Raw genomic sequence first — 17,028 nt, 5'->3', positions numbered from 1 at the left:
CTATTTTATCTTCTTTCTTTACATTTAGTGATTTTGTTTATTATATATTATGTTTATGTTAGTGTTCGGCGTCTGGCTTCACCTAGCCTAGGTTATGTCCTATTGGTCACATGTGCTTCCGCTTCAGTTCGGTTGCTTCTCTATAGCATCTCTCTGATCAGTCGGTTGTGTATCCTAGGCTTTATTGTTTCATTGTATCTCTTGTTATCGCTCCGTGGTCACTACGTGATCACGGAGCAGCCAGACGCCTGTCCAGTCATCTTTCCCTCCTCCCGCTCTTCCATAGGGCCGGGGGGAGGGTTGGTCTGCCCACGCTCGCTCACATACCCGGGCCTGCCTCCCTCTCCCCCTAGGCGGAGGGAGTAGGGGGACGGTACAGACCCAGTCTGGACTCGACCTCTCCAGCTTCTCGGTACGCTCGGATGGCTAGGAGGGGTGGGGGGGGGGGGGGGGGGGGGACTGGCCTTTCCCCCCCCTCCGTCGTCTCTCCGTCGCTCCGTTACTAGCTCGAGTCTGTTTGCCCTCTCGCCCTTTCCCACCTTACTGGGGCTCTTTATCTACCGGAGCTCCGGCATCCACGTGGAAAGGTGCTAGTTCACCCTGACGGGCGGACTGCGGCATACAGTTGGTCTCTACTAACCACTCCGTCGCGCTGTTATCGCGTCACGCTCCGCCACGCACCGGACTTAGTCCGGTACGTCCCATGTTTTAGGTTTAAGTTTAGTTTTTAATTTAAACTATATTAAGTTTAATTTAAGCTACATTAAACCTCCCCTCCATTGCATGCTCACACCGGATCTCTCCGGGGTTATAGCCTATTCAGGCGGTAAGGGAGGGGTTATGCCCAAAATTTTTTCGCGCTCCGGCATGCAACGGAGTTCTTTTAACCTTTAGCCTGTAAGTGATATCTTTTAGGATGCTCATGTGTCTTTTCACTTACAGACCACCAACTGTGAGCATCCGGGATGCAATGCCATGCTCCAGGACCCCTGTGGGCATGAAGTCTGCCGGTCCCATGCTCCATGCGCGACTCCGCACGGGAACCTCCAGGTCTGGTATCACGAGACCTGCACGATTTGTTATGATCTGGTGAGCCAGCTCTTAGACGGGGTAAGCATTTCCAACTCCGTTAGCCAATCCCTACGAGATTATAGTTCTTAAGTTTAATTTTAATCTTATCTTAAACTTAAACGAATTTTATATGGGATATCGCATCCTATATAATTTTAAGTTAACCTTGTACTTAAGTTTTAATTTTAAGTTTATTCTTATAAAACTAACAAGTACCCTCTCTTCCAGGCTCCGGCTGTTAGAGACACAGCACTGGCAACCCTGCGGGCCTGGGTCGGCGGGTTTGGGAAGAACGCCGCCAAGGGTCAGCCCTACATACTGGAGAAGAGGTTGGCGGTCCTGATCTTCCCCGGCGGCAAGTCAACGGGCTACGTCGACCCAGCAGAGGCGGGCCCGACTATTGCGCTGATTCAGCAGCAGCTCGCCGCTTCGTTGACTGATCCAGGCCAGGACATCTCGTCGGAAGTCGCGACGTTGGACCTAAACATTGAGCCGATGGTAGGTGTTGACGACCTGTTGGTCGAGGTGAGTACGTTGGACGCCCAAGGGCTTCCCTTAGGCGCCACTGGATCTTCTACTCCTGCACAATCTCCAGCTTCCTTCCAAGGCTTTACAGGAGCCGAGCTTTATACTTCTCCTGATGCTTCTGTTAGACCTAAGGTCAAAACACAAGCGGTGGTAAAAACCTTGACTAAGACGTCGTCGTCGTCTAAAAAGACTTCGTCGGCGTCGACATCTCGCAAGTCTCCGGCTACAAACCCCGGAGCAGAGAGGTCTAGAGCTTCTGGGTCCGGCTCCAAATCCTCTAGGAGTAGATCCTCCAAGGAGAGATCACACACTCCAGCGGAGTCAACCGTTCCTTCACTTCCTTTGGTCCCTGTTCAGAGCTACCCGTCCACCTCCGCAGCAGCTCCGGCTTTGGATCCCAATGCTGGCCTGTTGCAACACATGGGGGATCTGGTCGGGACTCTCAAGGACAGTATGGAACAGATGTTCTCCCGGTTGTCTGATAGGATCAACTCCCAGGACAACATTATCGCCGGACTAAGCCAAGCTCCGCTAGCTACTCCCCCACCTTTCGGCACAGGGGTACCTCAGTTGCCACCATATGACTCTCTGCCTCCGTTCAGCATGAACAATCCCTGGATAGCTGGGCGTCATATGCCCCCTTTCCAAGACGAACTTATCATCCATCCCGGAATGTGGAACTCGAAGGATTGAGGACTTCGAGTTCTACCCGGAAGATCTCCAACCGCCGTTCATCGGCTACGCCAGGCTCACCGCCGCTGCCATGACGCGAGATGATAAGGTCCCTAAAGAGACAGTCCTCTATTCACGAGACCAGGCTCAAAGAGAATGGCTCAGGTGCTTAGAGGACATGGACTGTTCAAACACTAAGATACAGCCGTTTAAGAGTCCATTTACAATCTTCACAATGGAAGAGGGTACTCCGCTTCCTTTCCTGACGAAGATTGCTACGGTCACTATCCCAGCGGCCCAGAAGGGGGATTCGTTACCGCAGCTAAAGGAAGCGGACCCTACATCTCCTTTACTTCCCTCAACCGGAGATCTGTGGGAAGACCTGCCCAACACTTTTTCTGCGGGCAAACTCAAACCGGACTGTGCTATGGAGCAGTTTGGTGAGAAGCTGCCTAGACTTCCTGATAGCCTCATTCAGGCAGAGTTTGATACCAAGTCTAGGCTGGCCAGGTCTCTCAATACCATGGCCATGACGGAGGTGGCTACCATTTCTTATGGTTCCGAGCCACTGTTCAAGCTAATCACCAAGTCACTGACTCAAACGGTGCAGTCTGACTTGTTCGAGTTCGCCACAGCCAGAACAAACTGTCGGAAACATGTCCTCCAAGAAGCAACTATTCGGCATGAACCGAATAAGTTGCTTTCATCAAACATCTGGGGAGCAGACCTCTTCCCAGATGCGATGGTGCAGGAGGTCCAGGCAGAAGCTACGAGGCTTAACCAAAGCCTTAAGGATCGTTGGGGTCTCACGGCAAAGAGACGCCAAGATCAAGCTGTCAGGGGTAAGGCTCAGAAGAAACCCAGACGTTTCCAGCCTTACCAAAAGAAACAGCAACGGTTTGCCCAGCCTGTTTCGGCCGTTCCGTTGGTGCAAGCAGCCCAACCCTCTACCTCCAAGGCTCAATCACAGCCTATTTATGTGATTTCCCCCCAGCCTCAACCCTCCACCTCTTACGCTGTCTCCCCAGCCTTCAACCAAGTGTTCGAAGGCCAGGCCTTTCAGAAGTATGACCGCTCGAGTAAGGGAGGCAGAGGTAAGCGATCCTTTCGTCAGAGAGGATCGGGAGGGTCCCTTAATAGAGGAAAACACTTCAGGGGAGGCCGCGGAGGCTACCAACACCAATGAGGACTTCCAGGTAGGAGGAGGCTGTTTCTCTTCCGCCACCGGTGGGGATTCAGCAAATGGGCACAAAGCATTGTGTCGAAAGGCCTGGGTTGGAGTTGGGTGGCGAATCCGCCCCCACCCAGACCTTTCCGCCAACTTCCATCCAAAGAATTGACGGAGTATGCGGAGGACCTCCTTCAGAAAGGAGCAATAGCGAGAGTCAACAGATTAAAGTTTCAAGGGCGCTTATTCAGCGTTCCAAAGAAAGGCTCACAAAAAAGAAGGGTAATCTTAGACTGTCCCGCCTTAAACTGGCATTCGCTGCGACAAGTTCAAGATGCTCACCATCTCGCAGGTGCGGACCTTACTTCGTGGGGCCGTCACCGCATCTATCGATCTTACGACGCATACTATCATATCCCTATTGCAAGACACTTTCGCCCGTATCTGGGCTTCAAGATAGGAGAGCAGGCATTCTCCTTCAAGGTAGTTCCCTTCGGCCTCAACGTAGCACCCAGGGTGTTCACGAAGTTGGCGGAAGTGGTCGTCCAACAACTAAGATCGCAAGGGATTATGGTAGTAGCGTATCTCGACGATTGGCTAATTTGGGCTCCAACAGTCGAGGAATGCCACAAAGCAACACTGGAAGTAATCGGTTCCTGGAATATCTAGGCTTCAAGATAAACAGGACCAAATCAAGACTCACTCTGGAGTCGAACTTCCAGTGGCTGGGCATTCAGTGGAATCTATCCTCCCATACTCTGTCGATTCCATCAGCCAAGAGGAAAGAAATAGCGAAGTCAGTAAAGCAATTTCTAGGACACAAACTTGCGTCAAGGAGAACCCAGGAAAGAATTCTGGGTTCACTCCAGTTTGCATCAATGACAAACATCTTGATGAAAGCCAAACTGAAAGACTTAACCAGAATCTGGCGCTCACGAGCAAATGTCAGGTCCAGGGACAAATTATCCTCAGTCCCTCAGATTCTACGGAATCGTCTACGCCCTTGGCAAAGTCAAGAACTTGTCAATTTCAGTACCCCTTCAGTTTCCTCCTCCGGGGATTACCATCCACACAGACGCTTCGTTAAGCGGTTGGGGAGGATATTCTCAGTTCAAGAAAGTTCAAGGGACCTGGTCACCCCAGTTCCGTCGGCTTCATATAAATGTACTGGAAGCAATGGCAGTGTTCTTGACTCTAAAAAGGTTACGTCCGCCAAAGAACTCCCACATAAAGCTAGTCTTAGACAGCGCAGTGGTAGTCCATTGTACAAACAGGGGAGGCTCCAAATCACGTCATCTAAATCATGTCATGGTAGCCATCTTCTCCCTGGCGGACAAGTTCAGTTGGCACCTCTCCTCCACTCATATAGCTGGAGTGAGAAACGTCATAGCAGATGCTCTATCCCGATCAGTTCCTCTGGAGTCGGAATGGTCACTGGACAACAGTTCGTTCCAATGGATTCTTCAGAGAGTTCCAGGTCTACAAGTGGATCTCTTCGCATCCCAAGCGAACCACAAACTCCCATGTTATGTGGCCCCCAACCTGGACCCTCTGGCCTATGCCACGGACGCCCTGGCCCTAGACTGGAACAACTGGGAGAAGATTTATGTCTTCCCTCCAGTGAATCTTCTCCTGAAGGTACTGAACAAACTCAGGACATTCAAGGGTCAAGTGGCTCTAGTAGCCCCAGACTGGCCGAAGAGCAATTGGTACCCCCTAATTCTGGAACTAGGTCTTCGTCCTCTTCGAATTCCCAATCCCAGGCTCTCCCAGTCAGTACAAACGAAGACTGTGTTCGCTTCCTCAGGAATTCTCAAAACCCTAACTTTATGGATTTCATGAAGTTTGCAGCTAAAAGAGATGCGAATATTGATCCTCAAAATATTCTCTTCTTGGAATCTGATAAAAGAGAATCAACTTTGAGACAGTATGATGCTGCACTCAAAAAGTTAGCAACCTTCCTGAGAGAATCAGATATTAGAATCATGACAATCAATTCAGCTATATCCTTTTTCAGGTCTTTATTTGAAAAAGGCTTAGCAGCTAGCACTATTACGACAAACAAGTCAGCCTTGAAAAGGATTTTTCAATTTGGTTTCAATATAGACTTGACAGACTCCTACTTCTCGTCTATTCCCAAGGCTTGTGCTAGACTTAGACCTTCTGTTAGGCCTACATCAGTGTCATGGTTCTTAAATGATGTTCTAAAGCTGGCTTTAGAAACTGATAATGACACATGTTCATTTATAATGCTCTTAAGAAAAACTCTATTTTTATTAAGCTTGGCCTCAGGAGCTAGAATTTCAGAACTGTCGGCATTATCCAGAGATCCGGATCATGTTGAATTTCTTCCCACAGGGGAAGTGCTACTTTCTCCGGAACGTAGTTTTATAGCAAAGAATGAAGATCCTTTGATGAGGTGGGAACCATGGAAGGTTGTACCCCTTCCACAAGATATTTCTCTTTGCCCAGTATCGACCTTACGAGCCTTTCTGTCCAGGACCTCCTCATCCTCATCGGGTCCTCTCTTTAACAGAGAAAAAGGTGGTACTTTATCTATTAAAGGCATCAGGCAGCAGATCCTGTACTTTATTAAGCAAGCCAATCCTGACTCCTTCCCTAAAGCACATGATGTCAGGGCAGTAGCCACCTCAATTAACTATTTTCAGCATATGAATTTCGATGACTTGAAGAAATATAGTGGATGGAAATCGCCGACAGTATTTAAACGTCATTACTTAAAGTCCTTGGAAGCTCTGAAATTTTCAGCAGTTGCGGCGGGTAACATAGTTTCCCCCGACTCTGCTTAATCTTTAGTAGAAGATCCAGTCCTCCTTTCTACCTGCCTCACCCAACAGTTCGTCTATACCTGCCATGTTCATCTACGTTTACCTTGAGTCTTAGCTGCTCTTATGATGGTATAGTGGGTGCCCCTTATTTTTTTGCTAGGGTCACTCACAATTGATTGTATGTAATGATCTCTTGGATGTGATCCCCTTATTTTTATGCTAGGGGACACATAGTATTTACAATGGTTATGGGTTTTGTATATTAAGTCATATACATTCCCTTTTATATTATTATTGAAGTTTGTTCTATTCAAATTATTGTTATAATTGCTTTGAGTTCTTTGTACATAATATCTATACACAGATACTGATTTCAACATATATTCCATGTAAACCCTGTATATATGTTAAATTTAAGTTAATTTTAAGAAATATTATTAGCATTAAGTTAAATTTAAGTAATATTTCTATTTTTGTATCAGTGTGTATATGTATATTTATTAGCAATTATATTTCTTTATTTTATGTTATCTTTTATTTGAGACCCCTTTTTTGTCTTTTTGTTTGTATTCTTTACAATCTTGTGCTATTTCTCTGGTACGATTTCGCGCAGCGACACGAACTGAGCCCAGAAAAGGGATTTTGACGTAAGGAAAAATCTATTTCTGGGCGATTGGTTCGTGTCGCTGCGCGAAATATCCTTTAATCCATTATTTCTAAGGTAAATGTACTAACACATACCAGAGAATAAATAAAATAAAGAAAAGGTCAGTACAACTGACTTGCTCACCCTCCAAGAGGGTGTCGGTATGAATACTATGGCGAGTGAGACCACTACCACGAACCGCTTGCCAATAGAAATCTCCCACTACAAAATCCCCACAAGAGGGGAGCCGACCCACAGAGTGGGCAGCAACTACTACTACTCCATCCCATGCTGCCGACTGCTGCGCCTCTGGTGGCCATCCTGAAGTTAGCAGACAATCTTGAGCGATGGGATGGGCAGGGCGGGATTTCGCTGGCGACACGAACCAATCGCCCAGAAATAGATTTTTCCTTACGTCAAAATCCCTTTTATGGGAGGGGAAGAAGTGTTGCCTACATTAGTTCATTCCAATCTTTTGATAGCATATGGAGTTATTCTCTCTCTCTCTCTCTCTCTCTCTCTCTCTCTCTCTCTCTCTCTCTATTGACTGTTTATATAATTCTAATGGTAAAATGTTTCAGATGACTTTGAAATGATATTAATAACATCAATTCAATGGTATATTTGATGTAGGATGATACTTTAAGTATACATTTGGTATTTGAACTTTCAAGTTAGGCAGATATAAGCACTTTTAGAGGGGATTTCTAACTATTCACGGGTTCGAGCTATTTACGGGGGTGTCTGGTACTCATCCCCCACAAATAAGGGGGGAACACTGTATATATGGGGGATACTATGTATCTGGGTTTTCAGACAACATAGTATAGCCCTTCAAAAGCTCCTATTATCTGTGGCTAAATTATTATATATATATATATATATATATATTATATATATATATATATATATATATACATATATATATAATATATATATATATATATATATAGATATATATAATATATATATATATATATACGTGTATATATATATATATATATATATATATATATATATTATATATATATACATGCAGAGTTCCCGGGTTATGATGGTCTCGGCTCACAACGTTCCGAGGTTATGACGCTTTTCAATTATATTCATCAGAAATTATTTCCAGGGTTACAACGCATGTTCCAGGGTTACGACGCATGCTCCAGAGTTACGACGCCTACAAACGCTGATCTGGTAGATGAAATATGACACCAAAAATGCAAAATAATCAATATTTAAAGGTTTTTTGATGAAAAATGCAATAAGAATGCAGTTTACATAGTTTTGAATGCACCCAAAGCATTAAAAGTAAGGCCTTCTTACGATTTTTTACGATGTTCCAGCTTACGACGATTTTCGGCTTACGACGTGTCTCAAGAACGGAACACCCGTCGTAACCCCGGGACTGCCTGTATATATATGTATATATATCCTTGGGATGAGAAAAATTGTCTCAGGGGTTTCTCAAAGTGACAAAGGTTGGGAACCACTGACCTAGAGGATACAAACACCATCTCCGAACAACAGAAAGGCTGCAGAAGGAAATGTAGGGCACAAAAGACCAGCTTCTCATAGACAAAATGGTAATGAAGAATAGTAAGAGAAGGAAAACCAACCTAACCATGGCATGGATAGATAATAAGAAAGCCTTTGACAAGGTACCACACACATGGCTAATAGAATGCCTGAAAATATATGGGGCAGAGGAAAACACCATCAGCTTCCTTAAAAATACAATGTGCAGAGAGGAGAACTCAAGAAGGAAACAGAAGGAATGTTAACTGTAGCACAAGACCAGACCCTCAGAACTAGATATGTCCAAAGAACAATAGATAGGAATAACATCTCACCCAGATGTAGGAAGTGTAATATGAAAAACATGATCATAAACCATACCAAGCGAAAGTCCGGCACTTGCACAGAACCAGTACAAAAAGAGGCATGATTCAGTAGCAAAAGCCCTCCACTGGAGCCTGCGCAAGAAACACCAGCTACCTTGCAGTTATAAGTGGTATGAACACCAACCTGAGTGAGTGAGAGAAAAGCAAAGATCCTCTGGGACTATGGTATTAGAACAGATGGAATGATACATGCCAATAGACCAGATGTGATGTTGATTGACAAAATAAAGAAGAAAGTATCATTCACTGATTGCCAATAGACCAGATGTGATGTTGATTGACAAAATAAAGAAGAAAGTATCATTCACTGATGTCACAATACCATGGAACACCAGAGTACAAGAGAAAGAAAGAGACCTGAAAATAGAAAAAAGAAGGATATGGTATATGCCAGTGGAAATTGTACCCATAATCATAGGAACAATAGGCACGATCCCAAGATCCCTGAAAAGAAACCTGGAAAAATTACATGCCGAGTAGATTCAGGACTCATGCAAAAGTGTGCGCTCCAAGAAACAACGCACAGTGAGAAAAGTGATGGACTCCTAAGGAGGCAAGAAGCTACCCAGAACCCCACACTATAAAAACCACCAGTTGAATAGGATGACTGTGACAGACGAAAGAAAAAAAAAAAAAAATAATATAACTGTAATTGTAGAATGCGAATGAAAATATGCTTTCCACTCATCTCTTGTTTTTAACTCAAAGTGAAGCTCGAGGCCAGAGCTGTCAAATATGTCAAGTTAATTTGACAGTTGGAGGGAGTGATGTCAATTAGCATGTCAATGATTTTTACAATTCTCTCTCTCTCTCTGTCTCCGTAATAATTCATAAATAATTTCACTCCTTTAAGTAAGGAAAATCTCTCTCTCTCTCTCTCTCTCTCTCTCTCTCTCTCTCTCTCTCTCTCTCTCTCTCTCTCTCTCTCTCTCTCTCTCTCTCTCTCTCTCTCTCTCTCTCTCTCTCTCTCTCTCTCATTTTAGTTAGCTGTAGAACATTTTAAATTGATCTAATTTTAACTTTACCATCTAGAGCTGTAAATGTGCCGTTCTAAAACATAGACACATACCTTAGAGTTGTATTAGTCCAAATAAAAAGCACTGTTTGTTCATGAAAATGAATTTCAGAACAATGAGAGAGAAAAAATAGAGTTTCTTAAAAACAAGGTTGAGAAGACTTCTAAAAATAGATCGGCAGGAAGGGGGAAAGAAGAGAGAAATAGTATGCCTACATCTTTACAAACCATTTACTTATTCATACAACAGTAATTTATTAAGCTAACTATTAAATGAAATTACAGTAAAAGTTAGTGTAATACTTAAAGAGCATGATTAGGGTTATAATTAGTGGTCAAACTCTAGAAGTACGCATTTATTAGCAATTTTAGAGACCGTGCCAAACTTACACAAAAATTCCCCTTGCACGAGGGGTTCTGAAACCTAATCTCACGTAAGTTTGGCACATTACTGTATAAGAGAATTCTTTGCAATTGGTTGGTCTGTCTTATGGAGCCAAGGGGGGGGCCATGTTTTGAGGATAAAAAGCTGGCAGATTATCAAAAATGACACTTCCACTTTTAAGAAATTACTTTTTGAGTGTAAATTTATCAATGCACACCAAGTGCATTGCATTATGTAGTCAGAACGTTTCCCATACAAGAAAAACAAATAACGACACATTATATGCAAAGCCAAAAACACAAAACTATAAACTTTTTTGCCAGCCCCAACAACACATCCTGTAAGCAACATTCAGTATGTGGTGAAATCCTATAACCTGAGGTCTATTAAGTTGATGTGCCATTGTATTGGACACAGTTTTCTTCTTCCTTCAGACACTTTATTTAGAAACACTTTGATACAAAAAATGGATACCATAAGTACGTAATGTTTGTTTTAAACAAACCAAGGATTAAATTATATCTAATTTCACCGCTATATAAAATTATCATCACTTTCATCTTTATGTATCAAATTACAGACACTACCCTTCATATGAACGAGTTACATTCCCAACAGCCATTCATATCTTGAATTGTTCTTAAGTTAGTCTTCAAGCCTTAAAGTATGATATAAAGTTAATACAGTACTGTTTTTTCATTTTAAAACTCAGCACAAATGTACACTGTACATACTGTATTTTATAAAGTACTTTATTAATTGTAACTGAGCAGAATAGGTGAGCAGAACAAAATTTTGAAATTAAAGGTGTTAAAAGGGAGCACTCTGAACACAATTTTGATTTATGATCACATTTGTTCATTTATGATCACGTTTGTTCATATCTGAATGTTCGTAAGTAGGGTAAGTGTCTGTATCCTCAATCTCAGTATAGTAAACTTTAACACTTTACCTGTAATGAACTTCTGCCTGTAGTTGGCTGTTATTTTTGGCACTTTTACTTGGTGTGGGTTGCAGAATGTTGGTAAAAATATTGGAACGCTTATTAACTGGAAAGGCTGGAAAAAAAATGTTTAAATTAGCTTAAAAATCTTAGTTAAATAAATATACTATGCTGCCTTTTTACTGTCTGCAATAAGCAGTGTAAGTGACTGCTAGTAACCAAACCAATAATTAAATATGATATATTCCAATTTCTATATCAGGATGCTTACATATCTCTCTACAGCAGTGGTTCTCAACCTTTTCATTATCACGCCCCCTCTAATAAGTTGCCCTTCCCTTCATGGCCCTCTTGCATCTTTATGTAAAATTCCCTCCCAGATTGAAAGGAAAACAATTGAAAGGAAGATAAAAAAAAAAAAAGAGAGAAAGAGATGGGTTGTTTGTATTTTTTGGGGAATAAATTTGCGAGATACTTGACACTGTTTCTTAGCTACTAGATCTTGAATGCATGGTCGAATGCCGGAGAGTGCAGAGTTAGTTCCCTTCAACATTCAGCCTGTTTCTGTATTTGGACTTGAGAGCAATGAACATGGCAAATGCAGCTTCAAAATGATATACATACATGGATCTGAACACATTTAGTATTCGAACAAATCCAACAATAGTAGCAGCCTATAAGAAACTAACGTTATAAGGCAATACTTTTGCATTTTTTCATAAACTTCTGAATACTAGTTCCTCACTCTTGTTAAGAGAATAATAAATATAGAGAACTTTTAATTTCTCCCTAGAGCTCACACGTCCCCTGGAAATTGCTGATGCCCTGCTAGGAGGTTGAGAACCACTGCTCTACAGGATTAACCAACAATATGATGATAAATAAATTTCTACTGACAATATGACAAGTTTTGCAAGCATGATAACCAGTGGACAATCAGTTAAACATTCAGAATATCAAAATGAAATATAAAATCTTAAAAAAACCCATAATTTTACTAGCCTGAAAACAATTAATTTACAAATGCTTGACAACACAGTGCTAAGAGAATGGGCCAATTTAAGCTTAAGGGGGTCGGACAGATAATGCCATTTTTTAAGTTCAGGACTTTGAGATTCATACCACTTAATAAGGTGACTTGGGACATCTCCAAACCACATGTGATTTTTGCCTCTGACCTTCGGTTTTGTGACGCCATGGTTATTTATCCCGAAAATAAACATTTTTCAAATTCTATCTCCTCCTTTGATACTTAATATTAAGACCTGGGATTACTACCATATATAGATCTGATGAAGACCTCCAATCAAATGAAGTTTTTTTTTTTTCTAAAAGTCAATTTTTTGCTAGATATGAATTTTTCATTATAGTAATAAAATAAACCCTACAAATCAGGAAAAAAATTTTAAGAAAAAAAATTGGAAAAAAGGGCTTCATTTGATTGTTCTATACTGTCTTTCTAAGTTATATACCAAATTTTGATGCTATAGCTTTAAAACTAAGGGAGAAGATAGAATTTGAAGGTCAATAAGTATAGTTTTGAGATACGGGCATTCAAAGTTTTCTTTGTATTTTTACAAGGACAATGTTAATAAATCATGATTATTATGAATTTTATATTTATTTTTGGGTATTAATAAACCAAAACTATTATTTATCATAATTCAATAATAAATGAAGATCCTTTGCTCATAGACTGTAGCCTGGGGCACTGTCCCACGCAAGACGGGGGCACTCCTTCCTATGCAATTCTCTCTCTCTCCTTCATTAACTTAGCTTATTGGAGCAAATTTACTTCTTCTGTATGTTAGCGAGATGTTTTGCTTGTCTTTTCCTCTTTGGCATGATGAAATTCTTGCCGAAACAAATATAAATAGAAGTAAAAGCAAACGAACATCAGAGGTGAAACTCGAACATATACCCTCTATCATGATTCTGCTCACAGTGAAGGGTGGTAAGCTGAGAACTCTCCCTCCTGCTACCCATGGAATCTCTACAGATCCTACTGTTCACAATTTCTTTGACAATAATTATTAAAATTTATGATAAGAGAAGAAGAAATATTGCACTTTCTTGTACTGACCAAATGTTTTTGGCATACTGAGTTACGTTTACTAATTACCCTGTAACTACGAAAGTTAGAGGAATTTTGACAAAATATTTTGTATACGCATTTTCCATTGCCATTCGATGGTCCTTGAATCTTATCAAGACTTTGCGTTTTTTGCCCTATACCCCCGTATTTAGGGGTACAGGCCGGCCCCCTTACGTACGAAGACCTATCAACAATAAGGTTATATGGTGGGTTCTCTTTGTGAAATTTTGGTTTATATGCTAAGGAATATTATGTGACAAATGTCTAGACAAAAATAAACAACTCAAAAGTATGTGATATACAATGGAGTTTGCAACCTTAAAAAACATGATGAGTTAAGATAAAAAAAAAACCTTATGACAAAATTTAGGGTTTGACCAGTAAATGACAGGTAAAAACTGGATAAACTATGTGCAAAATATTTCTTACAGTTAGGTAAAACACTTGGCACCTTGAACATGAAATGTTATATCACTTGTTATTCCCTATTTATGGGAGATTTTCCACAACCAACCCCATGCACAGGAACTTATGATTTGTAGTTTGTTAGGATAATAAAATTTTTGTTACTACAAATCTTACTGAAAAATTACCACCAAATTTGACTAATGACATTTCTTTGTCAATGAATCTAGATAACATCACCCAGGAGGGGTTCAAGGAGTTCAGCACAAGTAACATTATGACGCACCCACCCAAAGTCTGGTTACTCATCATAAGTAGCTTGTATTTAAAAATATGACTTAAATAATTTAAACTGTTATTCATCCAATATTTCTTAACCAATTTCATGAAAATTTCACACATGATACGCCTAAACCTGTCCAATTGACAGCTAAAGATGTTTTTTGATTTTGTGATGTTTTTTTGGTGATGATAAAATGTAAAATATAAAATTAGTCTTTAATTTTGCATACTAATGATATCCATTAAATTTCTTATTTTGTAAACCAATGATATTTGTTAAGATTCTACCTTATGAGTAGTATACAAGGTTATTGCAAGAGAGCTTCTGCTATCCTCATTCAATTATTGTGGAGCAATAAATATAAAGGGAATTTGTTTGACTATTTTATTGAAAAAGGGCATTAAGAGAGCAAAGCGATATCGTCTTATTCTCCAAAGCGGTCAAGGAAAGACTAAATACATCACAAGGCTGCACACGGTCTCTGACCAGCTATCACCTCGTACGCACTGGAGTTACCAGATTTCACAGATTCCTTGCTTTCAATCTTTGATTGTTTTTAACTGGTTACCAGCTAGCGCTCGGAAATATCCTATTGTTAAGACTGAAGGTTTGTTTTGCATATGAACAAAGAAAAAGTTAAAGTACATTTCTTGGGATAAAATACATGCATTCCATGTCCATTATTTTTAATACCAATACTAGAGCCAAACCCAATAAAGAAAGGTTTTCACCTCTTAAACCATGAACTGTTAACCAAGATAAGCTTTGTAATAAGTGCTTGTTTGTATGGTTTGTATGATTTTTTATGTTGCATGGAACCAGTGCTTATTCAGCAACGGGACCAACGACTTTATGTGACTTCCAAACCACGTCACGAGTGAACTTTTATCACCAGAAATACACATCTCTAACACCTTAATGGAATGCCCGAGAATCGAACTGGCAGCCACCGAGGTGGCAGGTCAAGACCATACCAATCACACCACTGAGGAGCTCATTTGTAAAATGTGCATCGGTAAATACAATAACTAAAAATGTGATACTGTGGAACTATATATTAACCCTTTAACACCGATTGGACATATTTTACGTCGAGATAAATTGTCTGTCGGGTGCCGATTGGAAGTATTTTACATCGACATAGAATAGTTTTTAAAAAAAATTTGCGTAAAAATACTTATAGGTCTACCAGCCAAAAACTTTTGAATCATGCGCCTTGGGGTATGCTGGGAGTTCACGGATCAAGGTGTTGTTTTGTTTACAATTGTTACACATACGCACAAGCGCGAATTTCTTTCTTATCGTACTAAAAAGTATCAGTGACACATCTCAGAAATTCTTTCGTCACTTTGACATAATTTTTGCACCATTTTAAATTAGCCATTACATGGAATATTATATATGAAAATGTGCGCATTTTCATGTAGAATACAACAAAAAATACTCATGATTGTGTCTTTTATCAGTTTTGAAATATTTTTATATAAATAACGATAAGTGCCAAAAATTTCAACCATCGGTCAACTTTGACTCTACTGAAATGGTAAAAAAACGCAATTGTAAGCTAAAACTCTTATATTTTAGTAATATTCAATCATTTAATTTCATTTTGCAACAAATTGGAACTTTCTAGCACAATAATTCGATTTATGGTGAATTTATGAAAAAAAAACTTTTTCCTTATGTCCTCGTGGTAACTCTTCCGAAAAAATCATATCTGCGATTGTCGTAATGTTTGCATCATTTTAAATTAGCCGTTACATAAAGTTTTATATATGGAAGTGTGCGCAATTTCATGCACAATACATCTAAAAACAACCCATGCTTGTAGCTTTTATCAGTTTTGAAATATTTTTATATAAATAACGATAAGTGCCAAAATTTCAACCTTCGGTCAAATTTGACTCTATCAAAAAGGTCGAAAAATGCAATTGTAAGCTATAACTCATACATTCTAGTAATATTCAATCATTTACCTTCATTTTGCAACAAATTAGAAGTCTCTAGCACAATATTTTGATTTATGGTGAATTTATAAAAAAAAAAAAAAAAAATTTTCCTTACGTCCACGCGGTAACTTCCGAAAAAATCCGCAATTTCATGTAGAATACATCAAAAAGTAATTGAAGGTTGTAGCTTTACACATTTTCGAAATATTTGCATATAAATCACAATAAATAGAAAAAAAATCATGTTCGGTCAACTTTGACTCTACCGAAATGGTCAAAAAACACAATTGTCAGCTAAAACTCTTACAGTCTAGTAATATTCAGTCATTTATCTTCATTTTGAAACAAATTCGAAGTCTCTAGCACAATATTTAGATTTATGGTGAATTTAAAAATAAAACTTTCCTTCGCTTCACGAGCGGATTCTCCGCCGCAAATCTCCGTTTCATATTAGGCGTTTCATAGAGTTTTATATACGAAAATGTGCGCAATTTCCTGTAGATTACAACAAAAAATAATTGAAGGTTGTAGCTTTTCTCATTTTCAAAATATTTGTATATAAAAAATTCGACATTTGGTCAACTTTAACTCGTCCGAAATGGTTGAAAACTGCAATTGTAAGCTAAAACTCTTACAGTATAGTAATATTCAATCATTTATCTTCATTTTTTTATTTTCACGCATTACGAATTCATGCATCAATTTGTGATAATATTTTCTGTGTTGCTTTGATCGTTTTACAATGTGTTATATACCAAAATGATCGCAATTTAGGTACAATACAACGAAAAAAAATTAACTCGTTAGCTTTAACCATTTTGCTCACAGCACGATTTGAATACAATTATATATGAAATTTTGTTTTCGCGCTATCATATATCGCATTATTTATATAGGATAATGATATTTTTTTTCATTTCTGATGGTTGCATACTAAACTTCATGCATTGACAAAAAAAGGAGCCACAAATGAACTCTTAATCTTGAAAACTAAGCGCTCTGTGATTTAAATAAAAAAAAATTTCCGCTTCGGCACTCACTCCGAGACCCCCTCGGCATACGGGAGACGATTTTTATTATACCCCTTTGGCGTTTAAGGGTTAATATTTGTTACAGAGCATAAATTTTGTTTAAGCACAAAACTTTTCTTGAATTTTAATACGAAAGCAGATATAAAACAG

General features: G+C 39.8%; 1 protein-coding gene across 4 annotated transcripts in view; it reads right to left on the bottom strand.

Moving 5' to 3' along the window:
- The window catches only part of LOC135216276 (intermembrane lipid transfer protein VPS13D-like), a 999,641-nt gene that overhangs the window by 537,509 nt on the left and 445,104 nt on the right, over positions 1-17,028 (bottom strand). For all 4 annotated transcript variants that reach the window (XM_064251439.1, XM_064251442.1, XM_064251440.1 and 1 more), the window contains one exon: positions 11,125-11,230. In XM_064251439.1, coding sequence (XP_064107509.1) covers positions 11,125-11,230 — 106 coding nt within the window. The remainder of the gene's footprint in view (positions 1-11,124; positions 11,231-17,028) is intronic.

Source organism: Macrobrachium nipponense, chromosome 6, assembly GCF_015104395.2.
Source record: "Macrobrachium nipponense isolate FS-2020 chromosome 6, ASM1510439v2, whole genome shotgun sequence".
Lineage (NCBI taxonomy): Eukaryota > Metazoa > Arthropoda > Malacostraca > Decapoda > Palaemonidae > Macrobrachium > Macrobrachium nipponense.
This window is presented reverse-complemented; position numbering and strand designations above follow the sequence as displayed.